Genomic DNA, 26380 nt, shown 5'->3' on the forward strand with positions numbered 1-26380 from the left:
GAGAGAAAAGAAAAAGAAAAAAAGGAGATAGAAGACAGACGAGAAAGAGGAGAGAGAAAAGAGAAAAAAAGAAAGGTATAGAAAACGAGACAAATAAATAACATTTTTAGAAGAAAATGGAAGAGAGAAGAAAAAAACAGAAAAAAAAGAGAAAGAAAAATAGATAAAAAATAACAAAGGAAAGAAAGAAGAGAGAGCGGGAGAGGGGAGGAGAGTAAATAAGACAGGAGAGAATACGGAAGGATCAAAAAGGGAAATCAAAAACAAAGATTTAAAGAAAGGGAAAAACAAACAAACATGTGTAAAGCATAGATAAGTTTGCGTTCCTTCTTCACTTGGAGATTTTCATGGATCAACCTAATATATTGTGTTATTAGTGCTGTTAGTCCTTTCTACTGTTTTGTTAATCCTATCTTACAATTTCTCTATTGTCTACCAATACTAGCTGTTACCAGAGCATACGCTACGGTTTCACTGCTCTTACAGTCAAGAATCCTTTCAGTAGGGATCCTAAACTCAACACGTTTTCTGCCTGGGCCATTTATGTATTTATACACAGAGTTCATATCTATCAGTAATATTCTCTAATGTAAACAACTAGGGCAGTTTTTGCTAAGCTACCACACTGCTTATTCATTTAGTTACCGTGCTATGCACTCGCTTCTGCTTCAAGACATTCTTTTTGTGCACAAGTGTTGAAAACTGAACTGCGTGCTCAAGTTGTAGACTCTCCATGAAAGCACACATAATCCTGGCATGCATGGGTCAAACACGGGTTATCACTGACCTGAACATAATTAGAAAGGGCTTATGAGGCCCTAGGTCAGTGATGGCTAACTTTGACACTCCAGCTGTTGTTTAACTACACATCCCAGCATGCCCTGCATCAGTTTTAGCATGGCCAAATAGCAAAACTGATGCAGGGCATGCTGGGATGTGTAGTTCAACAGCTGCTGGAGTGTCAAGGATAGCCATCACTGCCCTAGGTAATACACCTAAAAACAGAAGGCTGCTACAGCATAGACTACTGCTTCTGATGCCACTGGCACTGTGTATATTGATCCAGGCTAGTGACTGGGACTGGCAGCCAGACTTTCACAGAAACATAGTGGTAAGTAGTAAGGCATTTCTGAATTATCTGCTGTCGTTTCAAAAGAGACTGTCTTGAGGAAAAGATGAAAATGGGTTATACTGTACCTTGTATACACTGGTGTAACTCCCGCTGGCTGTAATGTCCCCATTGCGGTTTAAAAGGTTCCCGTGGGGGATGCGGACATTGTGAAACATTGCAAATCTGTATAAAAATGAATGAAATGAACAAAAATTTAAAATTATAAGCATAACAAACTTGTAGCTACATTATGTTAGAAGCATATTTACTAAAGTCAGTGCTACAAGCGTTCTAGAGTAATAGCTTATGACGTTCACTCCTCCTACGTTCTACCTAGAATACTTAACTATCAAAGTTGCCCTTTAGCAATGTGGGGTATCAGGAATGATTCATGCGGAGAGAGAGCTGTAGAGACAAAAAGCATCCTCATTATGCTCTATCTACATAATGGGAGACATAAATGGAAACTGGAGCAGAGTAAAATTTGAAAAATTAAACTGTCGGGTTGCAATGAATTAGAGAGTTATTTTTATTTAAACAGGTCTGCTATTATGCTGGTATTTACGGCAGCTACAACGGATCTTTTGCCTTCAGCTCCTTTTCTGCAAATGTAAAGTGTATAGTGTGACTGGTTACCATTAATTCAGGTAATCAAATAATTCTATGCAGATTGGTAAATTTACTGCATGTTTGAAAACGAGTAACTGACATGTTAGGCTTTGCAATTTTAGCTTTTTTGATCTATATAAACCGCCTTTGCGTTATTGGACAATTGGTGATGGGTGGGCTAAGAAACGCTCCACCGCACCACATTTAAAATTAAAATAAACACAAAATTGTAGAGTTAGCCATGGCAGGATTAAGAAATATATTTTATGTAGAAGACACATATTTATATTATTTTATAATTACATTATTATTATTATTATTCTTTTATTTAATGTTTGGGTGTAGTTCTTCAATTTGCAACCATGACCAATTGTGGTTTGACATAAAGGACAGCTTTGTCCAATGCCCTTGCAGGTATCCACATATTCACAAGAGGAGTTTAATGACAAAGCACCTGGGCTTTATAGGCGAGACTTGAACTGTTTTAGCATTTGTCACTGGAATCATAATGGAGACATCGTGACGGGCGACATGCGGCCCTCCAAGCCTTCACAAGCAGCCTTCAGCCTCTTCCTACTTTGTTCTCATAAGTATTTGTTATAACTTATGATGCTTGTATAAAAGGCATACTGACACCAATATTACAGATAGGCATCTCTTTTATTGAGTAAATGTATTCATTTAACTTTTTACTGAGACAAAGGCCCAAATGTATTAAGTCTTTAAAAGTTAATAAAGAGTGATGAAGTACCAGCCAATCAGCTTCCTCAATGCCATGTTACAGGATGTGTTTGAAAAATGACAGGAGTTGATTGGTTGGTACTTTACCTCTCTCCACTTTATCACTTTTTAAGGCTGAATACATTTGAGCCTAAAAATAAACTGCTGTTCTATTAAAAGTTAGAAGGCCGCCCAGTGCGGCCCCCGAACTGTATCAGGTTGGCTATCACTGTGGTAGATATAGCTGCATGGATAAAACATTGTAACCATTCACAACTCTCCATTGAGCATCACAGTAAAGGGGTACAAAAATCCTCTCTCAGACAAAACATGCCTTTTCTATATAAAACAGTAGAAAAAAAAGAAAAAAAAAAAAAAAGGGGGGAAAAAAAACAAAAACTGGCCAAGTATGTGACCAGTTAGATATAAAACAGTTGGCTGGGCGCCTCCATATTTTCAGCTTTCTCTTCTAGTAAAAACTCTCCATTTGTTCCATCTTGGCCTCCGTGTTGCAAACTTTGCAGAATATTTACTTCAAGTCTAAATATTTGTATGACCACCAAAATGTGCTAAGCCGTGGATAACTGATGTTTAACCGCCCGAGGAGAGATCTTTTGTGTTAGGGAACGGATACCTGACGTTCCCATAAATAATGAGAAGTGAAGCTACGGTCGCTTAATGCAGCACTTCACTGCGTTCCTTCTCTCCCAATTGTGAATTCACAGCAATAATATAAACTGTTCTTTTTCATTTTACATTAGTTCACGCACATGCTCATTAAGGCAGTATTTTCCATAAACACTAGGCTAAAAATACAACAGTGTGTGCCCAGTAATGCCTATTGTCTTCTGGGGGTCATTCCGAGTTGATCGCTCGCTAGCTACTTTTAGCAGTTGTGCAAACGCATAGTCGCCGCCCACGGGGGAGTGTATTATCGCTTTGCAAGTGTGCGAACGCGAGTGTAGCCAAGCGGGACAAAAACGTTTTTTGCAGTTTCTGAGTAGCTCTGGACTTACTCAGCTCTTGCGATCACTTCAGTCTTTTTGGTCCCACAATTGACGTCAGACACCTGCCCTGCGCTTGGACACGCCTGCGTTTCTCCAAACACTCCCTGAAAATGGTCAGTTGCCACCCACAAACGTCCTCTTCCTGTCAATCTCCTTGCGATCGGCTGTGCGAGTGGATTCTTCGTTAAATCCATCGCCCAGCAACAATCTGCTTTGTACTTGTACAACGCGCCTGCGCATTGCGGTGCATGCGCAGTAGTAACCTGTTCGCTGCGCTGCGAAAAATGGCAGAGAGCGATCAACTCGGAATGGCCTCCTCTATTCTGATTATACTAGTTAGCATTCACATTTGTCTTCTCCCTCGAATGTGCACACCGAAGCCACTTACAGGAGAGGTGGGAGTAATATTTAACCCATTGCTTAGGGCTAGCGGGGATCCCTCCTCTGTCAGCGAAATAGCCCCGCCTCAAATACTATTATTGTTGGGCATTGTGTATCTGACACAACATTTATTATGTAGACACCATAATGTCGACATGTTCAGAATGCTGACAATGACAAAATGTCCATAAGTTAAGAAAAAGTCAATACCCAATTTTAAGCCTAACTCTAGGTTTCTGTTGCCAACATTTTGACTGCGTCAACAATTGGGCTGTGCTGACATTGCAGGTGTCTGCATTTTAACCATGTAGACATCAAGGGTGGAATTCAATTGTTGAAAAGTCGTCTGGGTGTCTGTTTTTCCTATTAGATAGGAAAAAACAGACTCCCAACTGACTTTTCAAACAATTGAATTCCCCCTTAAGACATTCAACATCAGAATTGCCGATAACATGACAACAGGTACATAGCATATCTGGCTAACAGCGGGGTCACAGTAGTGATCTGTTTACACAAAACTAAAAGGTGATTTCCTTGTTCGATATCCAACATCACTTATGTACCATATAATAAAAGGTGGTTCCGGTATGAATGGTCGACAGTCATTAGGTCGACCACTATTGGTCGACATTGGTATGCTCGACATGGACAAATGGTTGACACATGGAAATGGTCGACACATAAAAGGTCGACGCATGAAAAGGTCGACATGCGTTTTTTAAACTTTTTTGGGTGTCGTTTTCTGCGTAAAGTGACGGGGAACCCCAATTAGTGCACCGCTCCGCTCGCCATACTTCGGGCAAGGTGCCTCGCTCCGCTACCGCTGGGTTCGGCACAGAATACCGTTCCCAATCGTAGTCCACGTGGATCGTAAAGTATGGAAAAGTTCCCCAAAATTTTTTTTTTTTAAAAACTCATGTCGACCTTTTATGTGTAGACCATTTTCATGTGTCGACCATGTGTCCATGTCAATGTTGACCAATAGTGGTCGACCTAATGACTGTCGACCATAACATGGTTGACCATCCAAACGGATACCATAAAAGGGTTATTTCATATCAAGTGGACCAATTTTGAAGACCTTTCCCACCATGTTCCACAGGTTCCCGAGCCTGAATGACAGCTGCACCCACCCTCATTATGCAACTCTTAAGTGTGATCCACTCTGAACATACAGCTACAAGGGAGCAGGGGGGAGATGTAAGAAGAGGTGGAAAGTATCAAATGCACCAAAACCTGCGCTGACACCTACAATGAGCCTCAGCATGCATGAAAGCAGATAATGTAGAGAAAAGCACTTTTCTCCGTAGCATCTGCCAACATCTAATGATTCTGCCATTGTCATTCTATTGTATGACGACAGAAAATCATCTAGATGATTTAAGAAACAATAAGCGTGCATTTGCTGCTTATTGCTGTATCACATATTGGCCGGTATCAGCTGCCGGTATGTGTGCTAACCTGCAGCAGCTGGTGGTCCGGGCTGCACACAGGAGAACTTGCGATGGTTGCAAGATCTTACACAAGCCCAGTGGAGCCGGCCAGGAGGTGAGACGCAGCGCATGAGCCGATGCGTTGTGGACTCTGGAGGGGATCCGTACGTAATCCCGGCGATCGAAATACAGACGCCGGAATCCCGACCACACAATCCCGACAGGGGTGGCGAGCGGAACGCAGCCACTTGCGGGCTCGCTTAGCTCGCCACGCTGCGGGCACGGAGGAAGAATATGTTGGGATTGTGGCGGTCGGGATTCCGGTGTCGGTATTTCGACCGCCGGGATCCCGTGGGTGTTGACCGCATCCCCTCTGGAGGGGATGTGGCCTGTAACATCTCTCCCGGTACTGCTTCCTGCTTACACTAAGCACACAGAGCTGTAGCAGCATGATCCGTGCCGCTATACTGCCTCTCCCCCAGGTGTCCTTACCATACACTGCCTATCCGGACTTGGTTACAGAGATAAAGGGGCGGATTCTAAGCAGATATCTGCAGCCAGACGTGCAAAAGCACATGACAAATATATGAAAGAAAATAACACAATATGCTTATGTTACATATGTCCCCTAGCAGGTCTGGCAGGGTCTCCTACAGTAAAATAATTCAAGAACGCAAGGGACAAACACATTACAGTTGTTGACACGTCTAAAATGGGTTCAATATGATGATTGATTGGCGGACGGAATGCTGGCAGTCACAATACCAACGCCGGCATCCCGATCTTGGAAATCCTGACAGGGCCGAGTTAAGTATCTACCACCCTCTCTCCCACCTCTCCCCGCAGCCTAACCCCAACTTCCTCAATTTGTGCCTAACACTAACCTTACCCCCAGTGGTACCTAAACCTAACCCCCCTTCCCTACAGCGTAACAATAACCCTCCCCTTAGTGCCTAAACCTAACCTCCCCCCGATGGTGCCTAACACTAACCCTCCCCTCCACGCAGCCTAACCCTAACCGCCACCTTCACAGCCTAACCTCCACCATTAATGCCTAACCCTAACCTTCCCCCGGTGATGCCTAATCCTAACCCCCTCTTCCTTGCACCCATACCTCACCCTAACCCCCCTGGGGGGCACCTAAAACTACCCAACAGACCTAACCCACCCGCTATACTTGCGATCGGGATGCCGTACGCCAGACTCTGTCTGGATTCTGGCGTCGGCCTCCAGACCCTGTCGGGATTCCGGCAGCGGTATTCAGTCTGCCGAGATCCCAATAGCCGGCATCTTAACTGCATCCCTTCTAAAAAATATCATGTGCCTAGCCTCCAAAAAAGCCACACACCAAAAGAGCAGAGTGGATGGGCCTGCAAGTAAGTCCTTTTCCGCTGCCAAATTCCATAGGGGTCATCCAATTAATCAGGTGGTCCCAGAGTAGCCTCGCACATTATGTTTATACACCCCCCGCCCCAATAATTCCGGTAATGATAACATCGCCCACTGAGGTGTGAGCAAAAATAAGTGAAGCTCACTATCTACTCATCTTATACTCAACTTCTATTTTTTTATTAGTATTTTTTTTTTAAACATCTGTGAAAATGTAACTTCCAGTGAAGTACACACAACTGAAGAATGTTTAAAATGTGAAACAGTTTATTCCACGCACGATTCACTCAATGTTTCGCTTTACTGTAACCACTTGTTTACATTTTCCGTTATTGGAGAATCCGGACTTACAAAGCCGTGCTGTGTGTTCCAGGCGTCGCTGGCAGTGCACGGGTTTATCACACAGTAAAGAGGCTGTAATGAAAATAAAGGATATCTACACTGTAACATGACCCTGAGGAGCTGTTCTGACTGCAAGAAGACAGTACACAACCAGAGATCAGACCGAAAACAGACATCTAGTGGGATGCAAGCTAAAAGAATACAAAATACAGCTCTTTCTTTAGGACATTCCATTGAGAGAATTCAGTTTTCGTCACTGTCACCTAGGCGGATCCCTTTTTTCACTAAATCACTAGTCATCTTAATCTGTGGGACTTAAAAACACTTGTTCCTTATCCACAGTATATTTGTTTCCATAAATAGCGTCACTCAAGATCTCAGGCAAAAAATATCATATCCAAATAAACAGTAAAAGAAAAAAAAAAGAAAAAAGAGGGAAACATTTGTAGTATAAACATTGTTATTTAAATATGATAAATCTATTCAATAATAAAAAGCTGCTCTTTAATAGCGGTCCATGAAAGCTGAAAACCAAACTCGATAATAAATCGATGTGGCTACACGTTGCCAGATCTAGTAACCTCCTCCTACGGAGTCCTTGCGCCAGATCAAATGAGGAATAGACAACCCCCTTGCAGCCGTTTTAGTATGGCATTGCACTGTCCCCAGAGGTAGTGGAGGAAACCTCCATAGGTACTGCCGCACAGAATGTCAGCAGCTCAGTAATCACTGACCACTTAATGGGGGAGATGCATCAACTTCTAAAGAGTAGGGAAGTGAACAAGTGGAGAAGTTCTCATATTAACCAATCGGCTTCTACCTGTCATTTCATAGAATGTACATGATAAATGCTGGCTAGAAGCTCATTGGTTGATTTAGGCAACTTCCCAACTCTTTAGAAGGCTTGATATATCTCCCCCAATGTGAGACAGATTCAAAGTTGTTGCTTTTTCCAACTTTTTAGATAACAGGTTAAGGAATTGGAAATGACTGGTACTGATTACATGGCTATCATATGCATGCATACCCTGCACTTGTTCCAAAACAGAGCGCTCCATTGCATAGTACTGCCACATGTTATGGGTGTTTCTCAGATGAGGTAATGACAGATAATTGAAACAATCTAGCAGGAGAACAGGGCACATAATCACACACAGTCATGTGAAAAGCAAACAGTGGAGGGGTCCTGGGGTGCACACCGGTAATGAGAGGTGCGACCCTGCGGAGACCTTTCAGTAGAACTGCATACAAAGAAAAAGGTTGCAGGTGCACAATTCAAACATTACCAATTTATTAATAATAATAATTGCAATAAAATTTAGCATTTTAAGCGAGGTTCTTCGCATAGTTATGGCCATAAGTAACGGCTTGCCCACCGCGTCCAGGTGACCTCATTAGTCGGGCAAGTCCCTAACATTTTGGGGGGTACAAATCTAGGGTGCGGGACCCCCCAAAATGAAGCAGCTGAGTGACCCCAGGGCAACACAAAAGTGAAAAAATATATAGTGAAAAAGTGAAAATAGGTTAGTGAGAGAGGCTGCTGAAAACAGCAGGGGTAAATTAGTGAGAGGTAATGAAGGGGGAGATAAAGTAGTGAGAGGTAAAGTAGTGAAAAGTGAAGGTAGGAAAAGCAAACAGTATATTGTATCAAGTTTCATGTACAGAGAAATGTAATACCTAGAATAGGTGAGAAACTGCTTATCTGTAGCTATATGCCGACAAAATATACAAGAAGCAGATGTCTGAATCCAAGGGCGTAAAAAGTCACTTACATTATCTCATTGTAAAACAATTTCTGAAGCTTACGCAGGCTGGCCGTCAGATCCGGACATCCGGATTCAGTAAGTCTGCGTATGACGACGGGTTTCACGTACAAATATAGATTAGCCCCTTTACTTATAAAAATAATAATTTTATTTATATAGAGCTCTTTCTCCAACAGGACTCAAGGCGCTTTACAGACATCAAAAACAATGCACATACTGTAATACGGAGGATTTAAGTAATACAGCAATAGATAAGCCACACAGACATAAAAGAAAACCTTGAGCACACAGTAAGGATTGGTGTAGGCATTTTGGGTAACACCTTCCAAGGGTTGTGTATTCCACCCTCACAAGGTACCAGGTGCGGCAGCCATCTAGGGCGCACTGTGTAGGATTACCCAGGGTGGAGCCTGTGAACTGAGCACAGGTAGAGAAGCATGAAAACATTGATGTATTTGCGTGTTCAGATGAAATAAGAATGACTGATTTATTTTTTGAAACTCCCACAACTTCCACAGGAACTATCATATTAATGTTAAACTGTGCCCCTTATTAATGCAATGATGTGTGATTAGATATTAGCTGTTAGCAGTCTACCGTAGTTTAGTCAGGCTAAAGTTAATGTGAGATTAGCTGCTACGGGTCACAGTACATGAACTGCACCACGAGTGAACATGGCACCTGACTTGAAAAGTGCACTCTCCACCCAATCAGGTGCCTCATTCACATATCTTCCATCCAATATTAGACTAGCTGCTCATCTAGCACTGTGAAAATAAAGTCCAGGTGAGAATCCAAGAAATTAACGTTTAATTACATATTGCACCTCATTGCTTTGCAAGACTTAAGAAACTCACTCACTATCACTTTTAGCCTCAAGGTTCCCCAAAAAGTTAGTGCAGACAATTTTGAAACTCATCGCTAAATAATTCTCTGATCTGAGGGCTACAAAAACACCTTCCTTAATCTTGGCAACAGTGATCTGGGGAGAATGTGAATCTAGTTTGCGTTTTACCCATCGCTTTAACAATGTTTTTCATAACAACAAGCTTCTTATGCAAGGGAAGAAGGTACACGATCAGGATCACCAAGTGACCAGCTCACAACATTTCTCTTGCCTGGAACAAGTAAGGTACATTTTGGCCAATCCTTCTGAACGTAGTGTTTTGGCTTGTTCATATTGTCCCGTCCCCATTTATAAAACAACAGTACTTGGGGACCCATTTATCAACAAGTGGTAAAACTCATTGTGAATGATACAGCTTGTTGCGTTTGATAAATGGTGCTCCAGCCAATCAGCTCCCAAATGTCATTTTTCAAACACAGTTAAGAGATGAACAAATGACAGGAGCAGATTGGCTGGAGCAGCATTTATCATACGCAACGAGTTTTAGGATTCATAATGAGTTTTATACTTTTTTGATAAATGAGCCCCTTGGTAACCTAGCTGCAACTCTAGCAGAAGTACAATGACCATTAGATCTCCACAGATATTTCACTTATATTTCTGATACTTAAACTTTTCTAAAAGCAACTTCATGTTGTAGAACGACACTTTCATGTTTGTAGCGTGTGCAATAGGTACAGAGGGAAATGTATTTCTGTTATAAAGATGGGTCTTATTAGGCTGAACTTTGAGATGTCAATGCAGAAGCTCCGTACGTCCACATTGTGTTCATGACCAACAGCCCCAGCAAATGAATTAACATCTTATCCTGCCAGCATCATCAATCCTGCTTAATTTTATATAATATATATATATATATATATATATATACATACACATGTAAGTATATACATACATATATATATATATATATATATATATATATATAATTTTTTTTACACACACTGATATATATATATATATATATATATATAGCAGGAAAGACAGCACTCAGCAAATGATGGAGAAATTGGTGGTGCAGGGTAATAAGGCAATGATATAAACACTCGATAAAGAGAAATGAAAAACCGGCACTCACGAGTCAGCTGAATAAAGAAAAAGTTTTAATGTTCAAAATGAATCCATAATAGGTACATCGTACAGCTGTAGCCCGACAGCTGTTTCAACACACAATGGTTTCCATCAGGAGCTAATGAAAACCATTGTGTGTTGAAACAGCTGTAGGATTTACCTGTTATAGATTCATTTTGAAGATTAACACTGTTTCTTTATCCTTCTGAATCGTGAACACTTTTTTTCATTTTTCTTTAGCTGGGAAAGTGTGTGTGTGTGTGTGTATATGTGTATATATATATATATATATATATATATATATCTATCTCCATATGCAGTAAGGTGGCACTCCTGCTATGCAATATGGATTGCTTGGTGTGTCTTGATGACGGGGGGAAGCAACCCGAAACGTTGACTAATAAAACACCTTTTCACCTAAGAGCGGAGTCCAGGAGTGCCACCTTACTGCATATGGACATACTTGCGGCTCGCTAGCCCTTAGGAGCGCACCCTGGCAAGTACCTGTAACAGTGCTATTTTCGCTATATATATATATATATATATATATATATATATATATATATATATATATATATTATATTTTTTTTTTAAATATAATCTCCATAGAAAGAAACAGCGGTCCTCAGGGACTTCCACTGTGAAAAAAATACTCTATTGAACGGGTCACATATCTAAAAGTCAACGTTTCGGGGCTTGTAACCCCTATTTTTATGCCTTGATTATTCTAAATGAGGAAAATAAACATGGTGATTTGGATACAGCATAACAAGATATACTTAGAACACTCATGAAAACCTTCAGACCAAATTAGTTTTTCTGATGGTCAGGGCATCACCAAATGCTAAATGGTGGGGGGACAACCAAGGACAGAGTGTGAACTTGTCCCAAAGCGGACAGCTGCTTTGCATTGGTATTAAAATACTATTATATATATATATATATATATATATATATATATATATATATATATATATTTATTTATTAACATAATATGCCCTTTAGGTAATCATAAAGCATTTGCCATCCCCACAATATTAGTTATGTAGAAAATGAATGGGCCAATGCAGCCAGCATTCTGTCTTTTACAGGCTCTGTAGGTGTTCTCCCACTTGTTCATTACTGACGGCAAGGTGAAAGAGGCTTTATGCTATCTCCTCTCCGCGTAGCCACTCACTTGTACAAGGGGTAAATATACAGTGAGTCCAATACTACAGTTCTCTCTCACCCAGGGCAGCCTGCAGGTTGGGGAGAAAGGAAAGGCACATGCCAGGATCTCAGAAGGTCCTGGCTCTTACTGCAAGAACGGACATGATGAAGAGCCTTTAGAAAAAGCGGTCTATGGGGTATATTCAAACAGAGTCGGGTCCATTCCGACATGCAGTTGTCGGAATGGACCCGACAACCCCTATTCAAAGAGTGGCCAAATCCGACTGTCGGATTTGGCCATTCCCTGTGTTTTGCCCTGCCGCTGCTGCCAGCGGCTGACGGGTGCGCTAACAGGAGCAGCGGGGTGGAACAGTGAGCGGCGGCCGGCGTGGAGAACAGTGTGGCGGCTGGCGGGGGAGCTGAGATTGGAGGCCGGAGCTGGCAGTGGGGGCGATGTCTGCGGTGGAGGCACTGCAGGGAGAGGGGTGCCTGGCCGGGGGACGGCCGTCAAGGTACCTCTCATCACCGATCCCCGTAGCCCGCCGCACAGCTTGTTTTCAAGTCGGATTGAGTTTGTGGGAAAGGGGGCCAAAACCTGTCGGATTTGGCCCCGTTTCCGACAGCAGCAGGTGGATCGGCTGGTATTCCGCCGATCCACCTGCTTTCCGACAAGTCGGGTTTCCTGACTTGTCGGAAAAAATTTGCCCGTATTGAATAGGTCGGTACCCCTTCCGACCTATTCCAGTCGGAAACTGCCGTCTTTCCGACTCTTATTGAATATACCTATACTAGGTGCTTCATCGCGCCCTACGGGCGCTCTTCACACCGTCGGAAGGGGCTACGCCCCTTTAACCCCTGCACGCATTTCTGGGGTTCAATATATGGAGTATTCCCTGCATTCCTAGTTTTGTTAGTGTTTGAATATTGCACAATGAAAGGCCTTCCGATGGTGAAGGGGGCGTAGTCCCTTGCAACAGGAAGGGGTTTGGGGAGTGGGGACCGCGGATGGGGTATGAAGGCGCTGTGGGTGGGGTAGGAGCAGGGGTGTCGCAGGTGGGGGATGGCAGCTGCAGGGCTGTTGCGGGTGGAGGAGGGGTTTCGAAGGCGCTGCAGATGGGGAAGGGGTGGGTGCGGGTGTGCAGTGGATGGGGGAGGTGTCCAGGGGGCGCGGTGGGTGGGGGAGGGGTGGATGCGGGGGTAACGTGGGTGGGGAAGTGGCGGGTGCGGTGCTGTTGCGAATGGTGTAGGCGATGCGGATTGGGAAGGGCCTGCTGCGTGGGTGGGGTAGGGGATCCAAAGGTGCAGCGGGCGGGGGTGAGCCAGATGCGGGGTGTGGCGGATGGGGTCCGGAGGTGATGTAGGTGGTGGAGGGGCGGGTGGCATAGGGGGTCTGGAGGCGCCGCGGGTGGGTACCGGGGGAGAAGGCCGGGGGGGCGTTGTGTGTGGGGGAGGGGCAGATGGGGGAGGGGCAGATGCTGGGCTGGATGGGGGAGGGGTACCAGAGGTACTGCGGGTGGGAAAGGGTGTGGCGGGTGGGTAGGAGGTGTGGAGGCGTTGCGGGTGGGAGAGGGGGGGGGGGTACAGTGAATGGGGTTAGGGGTCCGGAGGAGGGAGGGTCCATGTGTGTTGAGGTGTGGGGTCTGTAGGCGCTGTGGGTGGGGGTGCCACGGGTGGTGGAGGGACAGGTGTGTGGATTTGCGGTGGATGGGGGAGGGGGTCTGGAGGTGCTGCAGGTGGTGGAGGGGTGTGTGCGCGGGTGGGATAGGGGGTGGGTGCGGGGGTGCAGCGGATGGTGGAGGTGGTCCGGGAGTGTGGGAGAGGTGAGGTGCTGTGGGTGGGGGAGAGGCGGGTGAGGGGCTGTTGCGGATGAGGGAGGGGTTCCAGAAGCGCTGCAGGGTGGAAGGGTGCAGGTGTTGCGGGTGAGGTAGGGGGCCTGGAGGCGCTGCGGGTGGGGGTGCGGTGGATGGGGAGGGGCTGCAGGTGGTGGAGGAGCGGGTGGTGTAGGAGGTCCGGAGGTGCAGTGGGTGGTGGAGGGGTGGGTGGGGTAGTGGGTCCGAAGGTGTTGCGGTTGCTGGAGAGGTGGGGGTGTAGGGGATGGGTTAGTGGGTGCAGCGGATGGGGGAGGGGTGAGTGCGGGGGTTCAGCGGATGGGGAGGGGGTCAGGGGATGCGGGAGGGGTGGGGGTGCTGTGGGTGGGGGAGGCGGGTGAGGGGCTGTTGCGGTTGGGGGAAGGGTTCCGGAGGCGCTGCTGGTGGAGAAGGGTGCAGATGTTGCGGGTGAGGTAGGGGGCCTGGAGGCGCTGCGGGTGGGGGAGGGAGGGAGGGGGGTGAGGGTGCGGTGGATCGGGAGGAGCTGTAGGTGGTGGAGGAGCAGGTGGTGTAGGGGGTCCGCAGGTGGAGTGGTTGGTGGTGGGGTGAGTGCTGCGGGTGGGGTAGTGGGACCGAAAGTGTTGCGGTTGCTGGAGGGGTGGGGGTGCAGGGGATGGGTCCGGGGGTGCAGCGGATGGGGGAGGGGCTGCTGCAGATGGGGGAGGGGTTTGGAAGACACTGCGGGTGGGGTAGGGGGGTCCGAAGGCGCAGTGGGTGGGGGTGCCACGGGTGGTGGAGGGGCAGGTGCCGGGGTTTGCGGGGGATGGGGAGGGGTCCAGGGGCGCTGCAGGTGGTGGAGGGGCAGATATCAGTGCACATAGTCTCTGTGGTAGTTAGTGAGGGTTGGTGATGGTGTAAGAGGGGTGAAGGCCAGTACACAGACAGGCAGTTAGAGAGCAGGATGAGGGTGACAGGGCATAGTGACGGGGAGTACTTAGCAGATATAGGGGTGGGCTACAGGTGTGATGTCACAGTGTGTGTACCTTTGCTGTCATGTGTGAGGTATGTGAGGTATGTGAGGTATGTGTGAGGTAAGGATGTGCGGCTCGTGGTGGCCACTAACGTCCAGGCTGCTGCTGTGAGATGGTGACTGCAGAGGGAGGGAGCTCAGACCCAGCAGCAATGGGTCGTGGTCAGTATTCCTTCCTGGCCCCATTCCGCCGCACACTGTCCGCCCCGTCTGACGGGCGTCATCCCTCCATCCTGCATGGCAGCGTCAGCTGCTGTGATCGCGGAGCATAGGTAAGCGTCCGGAGCCCTGTGGGCGGGCAGGCATGGTGTTTCCCTGGAGAGGTGCGGCGCGCGTCCTTAGGCTGCAGACGGAGGGAGCTCCGGCCCAGCAGCAATGTTGATTAGTGCGTGTCCCGTCCTGGCGCTGTCCCGCTGCACATGCTCCGCACCGCTTGCTGCTGAGCATGGCAGCCCTTGTGTGTATGCTGTAGATGCTGATCTAGCGGTGCCTGAGCTAGCGCCCTCTCCCTGGAGTGTGGGTGTCAGGCGGCAGGTATGGTGTGTAGGTGGGAGAGGAGCTGCGGGCGGCGACTCGCTGCCTGCAAGTACCCTCCATATCAGCGCTGTTACCCTCCCTGCAGATAGTGTCAGTGGCCGTGGTGTACTTTTGCTACTGGTGGCCTGTGCCGGTGCTAGGGTGTTCGGCGCCCCCCTGCAAACTATGATTTTTGCGCCCTCCCATATTCCTTTATTGTGCATCGGGAAAAGTGGTGTGGTCTCACAACTAAGGGGCATGGCCACACAATAGTACCCCCATTTAAAATTACGCCACAATGTAGCACAATCTTATTCATCTTATACGTAATGCCCCACCCGTAGTAGTAGCGTCCTTATACGTAATGCCCCACCCGTAGTAGTAGCGTCCATATACGTAATGCCCCCCCAATAGTAGTAGTGTCCTTATACATAATGCCCCCCCAGTAGTAGTAGCAGTTATATGTAATGCTCCCCAACAGTAATAGTAGCATCCTTATACGTAATGCCCCACCCGTAGTAGTAGCGTCCTTATACGTAATGCCCCCCAGTAGTAGTAGCAGTTATATGTAATGCCTCCCAACAGTAATAATAGGATTTTGGTACTTACCAGGTAAATCCTTTTCTTTGAATCCATAGGGGGCACTGGAGTACTCTTGGGATATGGACGGGCTTCCGTAGGAACAGCACTGAATATTTAAATTTAGAACACTCCACCCCTCCATATCCCCGAGCACCTCTCAGTGTTTTTTACTGAGCCGAACAGGAACTATAGAGATGTTGACAATGGAGTATTACATATAACATAACTGACAATAACGAAGTTAACACATAACGTTACTGACAACTAAACAGTTGACACCCTAACCAGCACTTGTAACTTGAACCAGTCGGTGAAAGTGTGTTACCATAAGATCCTCAGAACTAACCACAACCAGGTAAAACTGCTCTGGGTGGGCGTCCAGTGCCCCCTATGGATTCAAAGAAAAGGATTTACCTGGTAAGTACCAAAATCCTATTTTCTTTATCATCCACTAGGGGTCACTGGAGTACTCTTGGGACGTACCAAAGCTTCCCCCGTGGGCGGGAGAGCTGTTTGGCACTTGTAACACTAGGCGGCCAAAGCTAGATGCTGATGCCGCAAACGTATCAAACTTGTAAAAGCGCACAAACGTGTGCACTGAAGACCATGTAGCCGCACGGCAAAGCTGCGTCGTAGAAGCCCCACGACCCGCTGCCCATGAAGTTCCCACAGAACGTGTGGAATGAGCGGTTACTGACGTAGGCGGTTGTAACCTAGCATGAAGGTAAGCCTGACGTATGGTCAGTTTTATCCATCTGGATAAGGTTTGTTTAGACGCTGGCCAACCTATCTTGGCAGCATCATAGAGAACAAACAACGTATCCGTCTTACGAACTGAAGACGTTCGGGATACATAAACGCGTAAAGCGCGTACCACATCCAGCGTTCCAGAATGTGCTGTCAACACAGGAACTACTATTGGTTGATTGATGTGAAAAGATGACACTACCTTTGGTAAGAAAGCGGGATTCGTCCGAAGTTCCGCTCTGTCATCATGAAATACCAAATACGGTGCCTTGCATGACAAGGCACCCAAATCCGAAACACGCCTTGCCGAAGCTAAGGCTAGGAGAAAAATTGTTTTCCAAGTGAGAAACTTTATATCCACTTGCTGTAAGGGTTCAAAATATGAAGACTGTAAGAACTCAAAAACCAGATTCAAGTCCCATGGCGCTGTAGGTGGAATGAATGGAGGCTGTACCCTGAGTACACCTTGGAGAAAAGTGCGTATAGACGGCAATAGAGCCAATCGTCTTTGAAAGTAAATTGACAAAGCAGATACCTGCACCTTTAGTGTAGATAAACGCAATCCTCCATCTAACCCTGTTTGTAGAAACAACAACAGGCGGCATAACTTGAAAGCTGATGTCGGAAATTTCCGAGCTTCACACCAACCTATATAGGCACGCCATATTCTGTAATAATGAGCTGCCGTAACCGGCTTCCTAGCTCGTAACATGGTTGGTATAACTGAATCTGGAATGCCCTCTCTTCTTAAGAGGGCTGTCTCAACAGCCACCCCGTCAAACGCAGCCGCGCTAAATCGGGGTAAAGGAACGGACCCTGGTGTAACAGGTCTGGACGTAGCGGGAGCGGCCAAGGATCGTCTGCGAGTAATCCTCGGAGATCCGAGAACCAAGCTCTCCGAGGCCAATGAGGCGCCACTAGTATGACTGTGACCGACTCTCTTTTGATCCGTTTTAGCACCAGAGGGAGCAGCGGAAACGGTGGAAACAGATACACAAGACTGTACGGCCACGCGACAGTGAGAGCATCCACCGCCACTGCCTTTGGATCTCTTGTTCTGGACACATACTGGAACGTTTGGTGATTGTGTCGAGACGCCATCAGGTCCACCTGAGGATAACCCCATCGCTGAACCAACATGTGAAACACTTCTGGATTTAATGCCCATTCGCCTGGATGAAAATCCTGACGACTGAGATAATCCGCCTCCCAGTTGTCCACTCCCGGAATGAACACGGCCGACAATATCACCTGGTGGCATTCCGCCCAATTGAGGATTCGAGCTACTTCCCGCATTGCCATGCGGCTTCTCGTTCCTCCTTGTTTGTTGATGTATGCGACTGCCGTCGCATTGTCCGACTGCACTTGGACAGGCTGAGAGCGAAGCATGTGCACTGCTTGTCGTAGCGCATTGTAAATTGCGCGGAGTTCTAGAACATTTATAGACAGCAATTTCTCGTGATCCGCCCAGAGACCCTGGAGCTGACAATTTTGAATTACCGCTCCCCAACCTCTGAGACTGGCGTCCGTAGTTAGAATTATCCAATTCCAACCTCCGAACCGTCTTCCTGCGGTTAAATTGTGTTCCTTGAGCCACCAGAGCAGAGATACTCTTGCTGTTGGCGACAACCTCCCCCTGTGGTGAATCTGCAGATGCGAGCCCGACCACTGGGCAAGCACATTCAGTTGAAATGGACGAGAGTGAAATCTTCCGAACTGAAGCGCCTCGAAAGCTGCCACCATTGTGCCTAAGAGGCGAATGCACAAGTGTACCGACACTGTGCGTGGCTTGAGCACTAATTGTACTAGATGGCGTAGCATTTGTACTTTCTGCTGTGGTAGGTAAATTCTTTGATTGACCGTATCGAGAATCATACCTAGGAACTGAAGGCGTTGAGACGGAATTAGATGTGATTTCTTGAAGTTGACAATCCAACCGTGGTGAACCAGTACATTGTATGTTAGCAGCGCATGTTGGAGAAGTATCTGTTGAGACGGAGCTTTGATGAGCAGATCGTCTAAATACGGAACTATTGTCACTCCCAGGGATCTGAGGTGAGCTATCATCACAGACATCACTTTGGTGAATACCCGCGGCGCTGATTGACAGGCCAAACGGTAGAGCCTGAAACTGGTAATGGTTCTGGCGTATTGCAAACCGTAAGAATTTCTGATGAGGCTGCCAAATTGGAATGTGTAAGTACGCATCCTTGAGGTCTAGCGCAATCATAAATTCCTTTGCCTCTAAACCCGCAATCACCGAACGCAGAGACTCCATCTTGAATCTGTAGTAAGTTACGTACTGATTGAGCCCCTTTAAGTTCAATATTGGTCTGACTGAGCCATCCGGCTTCGGTACCACAAACATACTTGAATAATAACCCTGGCCCTGTTGGTGTACAGGGACCGGAATCCAAACTGCCGAATCCAGTAGGGACTGAATGGCAATTTGCAGAACCGTCCTCTTGTCGTCCGACAGAGGCAATCCTGTCTTGAAAAACCGCAGAGGCGGAAGACAGTCGAACTCTATTTTGTAACCTTTTAACACTAAATTGCGGATCCACCCATCCGCGGATGTGTGGAACCACGCCACATGGAACGTCTGAAGGCGTGCTCCCACAATTGGAGAACCGAGATGGGCTGGAAGCCCGTCATGCCACTGGCTTGTCGGTAACCTTAGCGTCCTGGCGAGTTGTGTTGGTTTGTTGGAAACCACGTCCACGACCACGTCTAGCAGGCGTGGCTGATCCTCTACCACGTCCTCGAAAGGGCTGAGGTCTAAAGGATTTGAACGAAGGTCCAGCGTACCTTCTTCTTGAAACCGGTGGAGGCAATGGTAAGAAAACAGACTTACCTCCCGTCGCCTCCGCAATCCATGCGTCCAATTCAGGACCAAACAACTTCTTGCCATCGTAAGGCAACGCCTCTATACTTCGTTTGACCTCTGCCTCCGCATGATAAGCACGCAGCCAGAGTGCTCTTCGTGCCGTAACTAGCGACGATGAAATACGAGAAGTGAGCTGACAGACGTCAGTAGACGCTGTACAGAGATACTCTACAGCCTCAATCATTTGATTTACAAGAATTATCAGGTTTTCGTCATGTAAAGCAGATTTGAGTTCTGTAAGCCATATTATGAGCGCCTTAGTGACCCAAATGCCAACCAATCCAGGTCTTAGCATCACACCTGCTGCTACATACATGGATTTTAACATAGTTTCTATCTTGCGATCTGAAGGATCTTTAAGCGTAGTAGCTGCTGGCACTGGTATCGTTAATTTCTTGGTAAGCTTGGACACTGACGAATCAACTATTGGTGGATTCTCCCATGTACACGTTACCGAGTCTGGAAACGGATAACTAGACTTAAATCTGCGAGGTATAGAAAACCGTTTATCTGGATTCTGTCGTGTTTCTACTAACATCTGATTTAGAGAATCCGACAGAGGAAAACTTATTGGCGTCTTCCGTCGTTTCGTAAATACGACCTGATCATTTGTGAGAGGCTCCACAGTTTCAGGAAACCTCAGAGACTGACGTACCGCTCTGATGAGATCATCAATGCTGGAACTGTTAACCTCCTCGCCATCTGACTCCACTTCGCCCTCCTCACACTCATCTCGTTCCGTGAGGTCTGGCATGGAATCGTCAGAATGCAACATAGCAGACACTGGAAAATCATAAGACATATGAAATTTATCCCGTTTACCCAAAATGGATTTGGACCTTACGCAAGGCTGAGACGCCTCCGGTAGTTCTGGCGGTCTCACCCTAGACTCAGATCTTACCGTTTCCCGCTCCTGACGAGCGGCGGTCAATTCTGATTGTAACCTATCCAGTACATTTACTAACATACCCCACGGAGGGTCCGGTGAGGAAATTGGTTGTAAAACAGGAGCAGAAATGGTATTCTGAACCGAATTCACAAAACATACTGTACATGTGGTAGATCCATCCGGTAATACACTGTTACAGACTTTGCAATTATGCTTTTTAGTTTTTGCTGGTGCCTTACTCATTATGGCGACAGACAATACAATACACAAAAAACAGACACCTGCACGACTCAGTAAAATAGCAGTAAGGTGTCTCTGTATATATATCTGGCCAAATGCAGTACACGTGGCCAGTACTATGAAATGTGATCCCAAATTCCCACTAACACCCCTGCGCCTCCGGTGGAGTAGAGATGTAGTACTGGAACGTTCTGGAATCACAGAGGAAGACACAGGAAACATGGTTAAAATGGCCCCCCATGCTTATACATATAATCACTGCTGATATTATAACCAGCCTGTGTAATCATGATAAAACCTCCTCCCTGGCAGTATAAACATCTTATATAGTTATATGCTATACTACCAACAGCCTGTTTCTGCTGTTCTTTCTCCCACCCCCTCGCATCTGCCCCATAGCGTGCAGTGCGGGTAGCGGGCACCCCGGTACCTGGGAGCGCGTGTTAGCGCTATGAGACCCGGCAGCAGCGGTCAAGCGACGGGCGGAAATGCAGTACAAGCGGCGGGCGGACCCGTTGTTTCCCCCTGCAAGACGCGCCGGACCAGCGGGGAAGCCGATTTCAGAGACGCGGGAGCAGTGTCTGAAGCGGCGGGCGTAAGCGGGGCTATGTTACCCGGCGGCCGGAGCAACTGCGGCGGGCGGCAGACACTTCCCCACACCTCGGGGCGGCAGCGGAAGCTGACCGCCCCGTTCTCTCCCCTCACATACCTTTATAGAAACGTCTGTGAAGAGGCTCCGACGGGGCTTCTTAGTAAGCGCCGGCCAGCCTGCAGGAAATGCTGTGTGGGTTGTGAGGGAGCTCTTTCAGAGAGGCCCGACACGCCCCTGCTGCTATCAGCAGCTGCACTATCCCTGACCCTGCCTTTTGGAAGGGGGAAAGGGATGTGTAAAATAGAAAAAATAAAAAGAAAAAGAAAATTCTTCAATATTAATCGTGACTTAAGTCACCTAGCTGTTGCTACGTTGAGCACAGAAAAAACACTGAGAGGTGCTCGGGGATATGGAGGGGTGGAGTGTTCTAAATTTAAATATTCAGTGCTGTTCCTACGGAAGCCCGTCCATATCCCAAGAGTACTCCAGTGACCCCTAGTGGATGATAAAGAAAGTAGCGTCCTTATACGTAATGCCACCCCTGTAGTAGTAGCATCCTTATACATAATGTGCCCCCAGTAGTAGTACCGTCCTTATACATAATGCCCCCCCAGTAGTAGTAGCATCCTTACATGTAATGCCCTCCCAGTAGTAGCGTCCTTATATGTAATGCCCCCAGTATTAGTAGCCTCCTTATACGTAATGCCCCCCTATAGTAGTAGCGTCCTTATACGTAATGCCCCCCCATAGTAGTAGCGTCCTTATACGTAATGCCCCCCTATAGTAGTAGCGTCCTTATACGTAATGCCCCCCCTATAGTAGTAGCGTTCTTATACGTAATGCCCCCCCTATAGTAGTAGCGTCCTTATACGTAATGCCCCCCCTATATTAGTAGCGTCCTTATACGTAATGCCCCCCCTATATTAGTAGCGTCCTTGCATGTAATGGCCCCCCCAGCAGTGGCGTCCATAAAGTGCACACACACAGACATACCTCACACACACAATTCACACATATATACAAACACACACACCCCACCATATATACACACACACACCCCACTATATACACACACACACACACACACACCCCACCATATATACACACACACACACACCCCCCCCCCACTATATACACACACGCACACACATTTCTCTCTCACCCTCCACTTACCAAGTCTGGCTGGCCGTCACTGCAATGCTGATTCCACCACTGTTCAGCTGTCTGGTCCCGTGTAGCTCCACCCCTCTATTCCGTGTAGCTCCTCCCCTTCGTGACGCTGAAGCTCCGCCCCCTTTTCGGGACCCGCACTGCACAGCACACAAGGTGATTGGGGGGGGGGGGGCGGGGAGGACAGGCACAGCAGCCGGCAGCTAGTGGCCATCCTCACCTCCTATACTGTAAGGTAGGGTCTTGCACCTGACTGCTGCTGGCGCTGGGTATGGGGTAGCTCCCTGCAGCAGATGCAGTTGACTCCGCCCAGCTCTGTGACTCCGCCCAGCGTTACGGGCACAGAGTCACAGATTAAGGCAAATATATAGGAGATGTTGTAATCCGTTAGCTGCTTCTGCTTTAAATAGCAGTGTCCTCAGGGAAGAAGGGCCTTGGATCCGTACATCGCCAAGGGAGCCATGGGTCTTAGCCTGGCTCAGCAATGGAGAGACTGGGCCTGAAACAGAGTTGAACATCTGCCCTTTGGCAGAGCATGTCTTGCATGTTTTTGCACTGCGCATGATCTGGTACGGGGCATACATAAGTACAGTACAAGTGATGTAGGACTGTGCGTATTTCAACTGGGCTCTAACGAGGGACTCTCTGAGAACTGCAGCGCTGCACAGCAGTATAACTACATGTGCACCAGGTATAGGTTGCTGCAAACCAAGCCAAGCATACAGATAGCGGCTGGCTGCATCCAAAGTTTTGTACAACTCTGCACAATGGTGGATATGTGTATTTTCCCCATACATACAATGTGTGAGCATCTATGCATATCAGATCCTCTGAGTATAAATAAGGTATACGCCTACAGGCCACTGTGCTAGGTATACCCGTCTCTTCCCATGTACTTGGCTGCTCCGTCAGTGGTAGCATCCTATGTGCAGCCAATTTCAAGTAGGTACTGTATGTTTTGTGTGCATAGGCAACGCAGAGGGAGCATGTGCAGGACAGGAGATATAAGTGACTTTATACACACAATGGCAGTGATTGACAGATGCACAGGAAGTAATGTATCAGGCAGCATCACTGCTGGGAGGTTCAACACATAGCAATGTTATATGGGGCATAAAGGGTGACTGGGGTAACACTATGGCAAGGGCCCATACAACAGGGTGTGTGCTGCTGCTGAAGGGGTGTGGCAAGCCCATAGAGGTCACGGCATGACATGATGCAGTCTCAGACTAGCAGAAACTACAGTACAGATGTGTCCTCCTTACATCTTTGCACTGTGCGTTACAAGTAACGTTACACATAACGTGCGAGTGCCGTGTGACTCGGTAGCGTTGAGCGTCTTTTTTTTGTATATTAGACGCACGGTTATGTAATATGACACAAAAGCAGCTTCTGTTGATTAAAATGGTATGCAACAAGCCTGTATTCTGTGTGTGGGAGCAGTGTGATTTACTGGTGCATGGGATCCCGGCGCTCGAAGTAACAACGCCGGGATCCCGATGTGTACGAAGCCAACAGGGGTGAGTAAGGGGTGTTCTCCCCTCTCCCCAACCCCCTAACCCTCACTCCCCGCACCCTAACCCTAACCACCCCCTTGGTACCTAACCCTAACCTCCCCCATTGGTGCCTAAACCTAACCCCCTGCCCCCGATACCTAGACCTAACCCTCTCCGCCCGCAGTCTAACCATAACCCTCCGAGGGGGTTTTCATGGAAAACACTAACGTTTAATTTTGGATGCAGATAGAGCCGCGGTTACACACAGAATATAGGCATGCTGCATGTAATTTTAATCAGCAGAAGCTGCCTGTGTGACCTATTACATTACTTGGTGTCTAAGACGCACTTACTCTGAAAAAAAAAATCAAAATAAGACGTTCACTGGTACAGAGTCCCGGCCCGGCATGGCGCGACTTCAAGGGCTCTTTAGCGTGACTGCAGCAAGGATGTAAGAGGACACATCTGTATTCTCCTTCCATGCTTCTCGGTTACCGTCTGGCTACTCAGGACTTCTTCTAAGTTATGGTATTTGCTTTTCTTATACCGGTTCCCGCTGAATATACTGCATGGATGTGCCACATCCGCCTGTCCTCAACACGCCTTGTGGTGGGAGATGGCTGGCGTGGGCGAGTTACCAGGTTCCGCTTCACTGTGCTAGCGCCGGGCGTCTGTTTCACTCGACAAAGCTTCTTAGTTGCAATGAGATGTGACCAGGACGCACCAGGAGACTGCATTATATAGCGCAGTTAAGGCTCAGCCATTTTATTTCTACGGATATATTATGATTTGAAAAGGGTATTGCAGCACGTCTGTCTATTGTTTTTCCTGTTGGTTCATTTTTTAGGCTTCCCTCCCGTCCATACATCACGTTTATATTTCTTTACCTTGAAGTTTATCTTTGTTTACCCAAACTGCATTGCTTAGTGCTTTTTGTGTCACTAACACCCTTTGTGATCAATAAAGAAAATAAATGTGTTTAAACAAACAAACAAACAAAAAAAAAGTCTTACAAATAAAGGCCGATGGTAGAAAACAAATGGTATTGGAGATAAACTGTATCCTGAGCCAATGACGCCATCTAGAGGCCGAATTTGGGTTAGGCATAATGAGAAAAGAAAAGGGTTTGCCAGAAAAGAACAGTGTGCACAGGAGAGGCTTACTAATACTAATATTGGGGGTCTTTCCGAGTTGATCGCTCGTTAGCAGTTTTTAGCAGCCGTGCAAACACTATGCTGCCGCCCACTGGGAGCGTATTTTAGCTTAGCAGAAGTGCGAACGAATGGATCGCAGAGCGGCTACAAAGTTTTTTTGTGCAGTTTCTGAGTAGCTCTAAACCTACCCAGCGCTTGCGATCACTTCAGACTGTTCAGTTCCTGTTTTGACGACACAGACACGCCCTGCGTTCGCCCAGCCACGCCCGCGTTTTTCCGAACACTCCCTGAAAACGGTCAGTCGACACCCAGAAATGCCCTTTATGTCAATCACTCTGCGGCCAGCAGTGCGACTGAAAAGCTTCGCTAGACCCTGTGTGAAATTACATCGTTCATTGTAATAGTACGTTGCGCGTGCGCATTGCGCCGCATACGCATGCACAGAAGTGCCGTTTTTTTGCCTCATCGCTGCACATCGAACGAATGCAGCTAGTGATCAACTTAGAATGCCCACCATAGTGCAGGTTTAGCTTAACTTGGTACAAGATACAAGACCTGATACAGGGGTACATGCAATACCTATACTCAGGCAGGTAAGCATTGTGTTCCAAATTCCTAAAAAACCCCTATGACGCATGCATTATGCACAGTGTATGCACAAAGGTGCTGCTGTTACAGAAACAGACTGTATCAGATAGGTTGCGAAAAGTGATGGCATCCCTGAGCAGTGACTGGGTGGTGGCAAGTAGTGATGAACTTTCTTCCGCAGTCTAAACAGTAACACACCAGTCCAGGGAGTTTGGTACAAATAGCCTCAGACTTTTTTTATTTGCATTAAAAGTAAAAATAAATTATAAACATAAGTCCTAGCCGAACGATGGAGAAAGCTTCCCCTCTCTAAAGGTGCATACACACTTGCCGAGAAAATGAGCGACATCGCTCATTTTCCCCCTTTGTGAGCGACGTTGTTCATTTTCTTGGCAAGTGTGTATGCGCCAGAGACGATCGATGCGCGGCCCCGTGGGTCGGCAATAATCGTTGCTGTCAGCAGTGCATGCATGCTCTATCTGGACTGTCGTCCAGGAGCAGCATGCGCGGCCGGCCGCTGCGTGACATCACGGAGCGATATGAGCGGTCACAACACTCAGTGTGTACGGGCGGCCGTCAACCATCTGGCCCGTGAGGGGAAAAACTAGTCGACGTCGCTCAGAGTGTGAGAAGGACCTACTGCCCAACTTAAAAAATAGCAATTGAATACAGCACTCACTTCAGGCAGTAATGGGGTCTCTCTCTGCAAGCCAGCAGCTTCCATCCCAGACAATGACATACTTCCTGTCCAGGCTGGTGTAAGCACCGATTAGCTTTCGCTGAAGCTACAGGCCTT

At 47.2% G+C, this 26380-nt stretch overlaps 2 protein-coding genes across 6 annotated transcripts in view; one reads left to right on the forward strand and one right to left on the reverse strand.

Moving 5' to 3' along the window:
* Window positions 1–26380, forward strand: part of TRMT44 (tRNA methyltransferase 44 homolog) — a 325304-nt gene that overhangs the window by 163376 nt on the left and 135548 nt on the right. The gene's annotated exons all lie outside the window — the stretch shown is intronic.
* Window positions 1–26380, reverse strand: part of ACOX3 (acyl-CoA oxidase 3, pristanoyl) — a 199549-nt gene that overhangs the window by 115047 nt on the left and 58122 nt on the right. For all 4 annotated transcript variants that reach the window (XM_063924142.1, XM_063924149.1, XM_063924156.1 and 1 more), the window contains exon 8: window positions 1198–1294. In XM_063924142.1, coding sequence (XP_063780212.1) covers window positions 1198–1294 — 97 coding nt within the window. The remainder of the gene's footprint in view (window positions 1–1197; window positions 1295–26380) is intronic.

Source organism: Pseudophryne corroboree, chromosome 1 (assembly GCF_028390025.1).
Source record: "Pseudophryne corroboree isolate aPseCor3 chromosome 1, aPseCor3.hap2, whole genome shotgun sequence".
Taxonomy (NCBI): Eukaryota; Metazoa; Chordata; class Amphibia; order Anura; family Myobatrachidae; genus Pseudophryne; species Pseudophryne corroboree.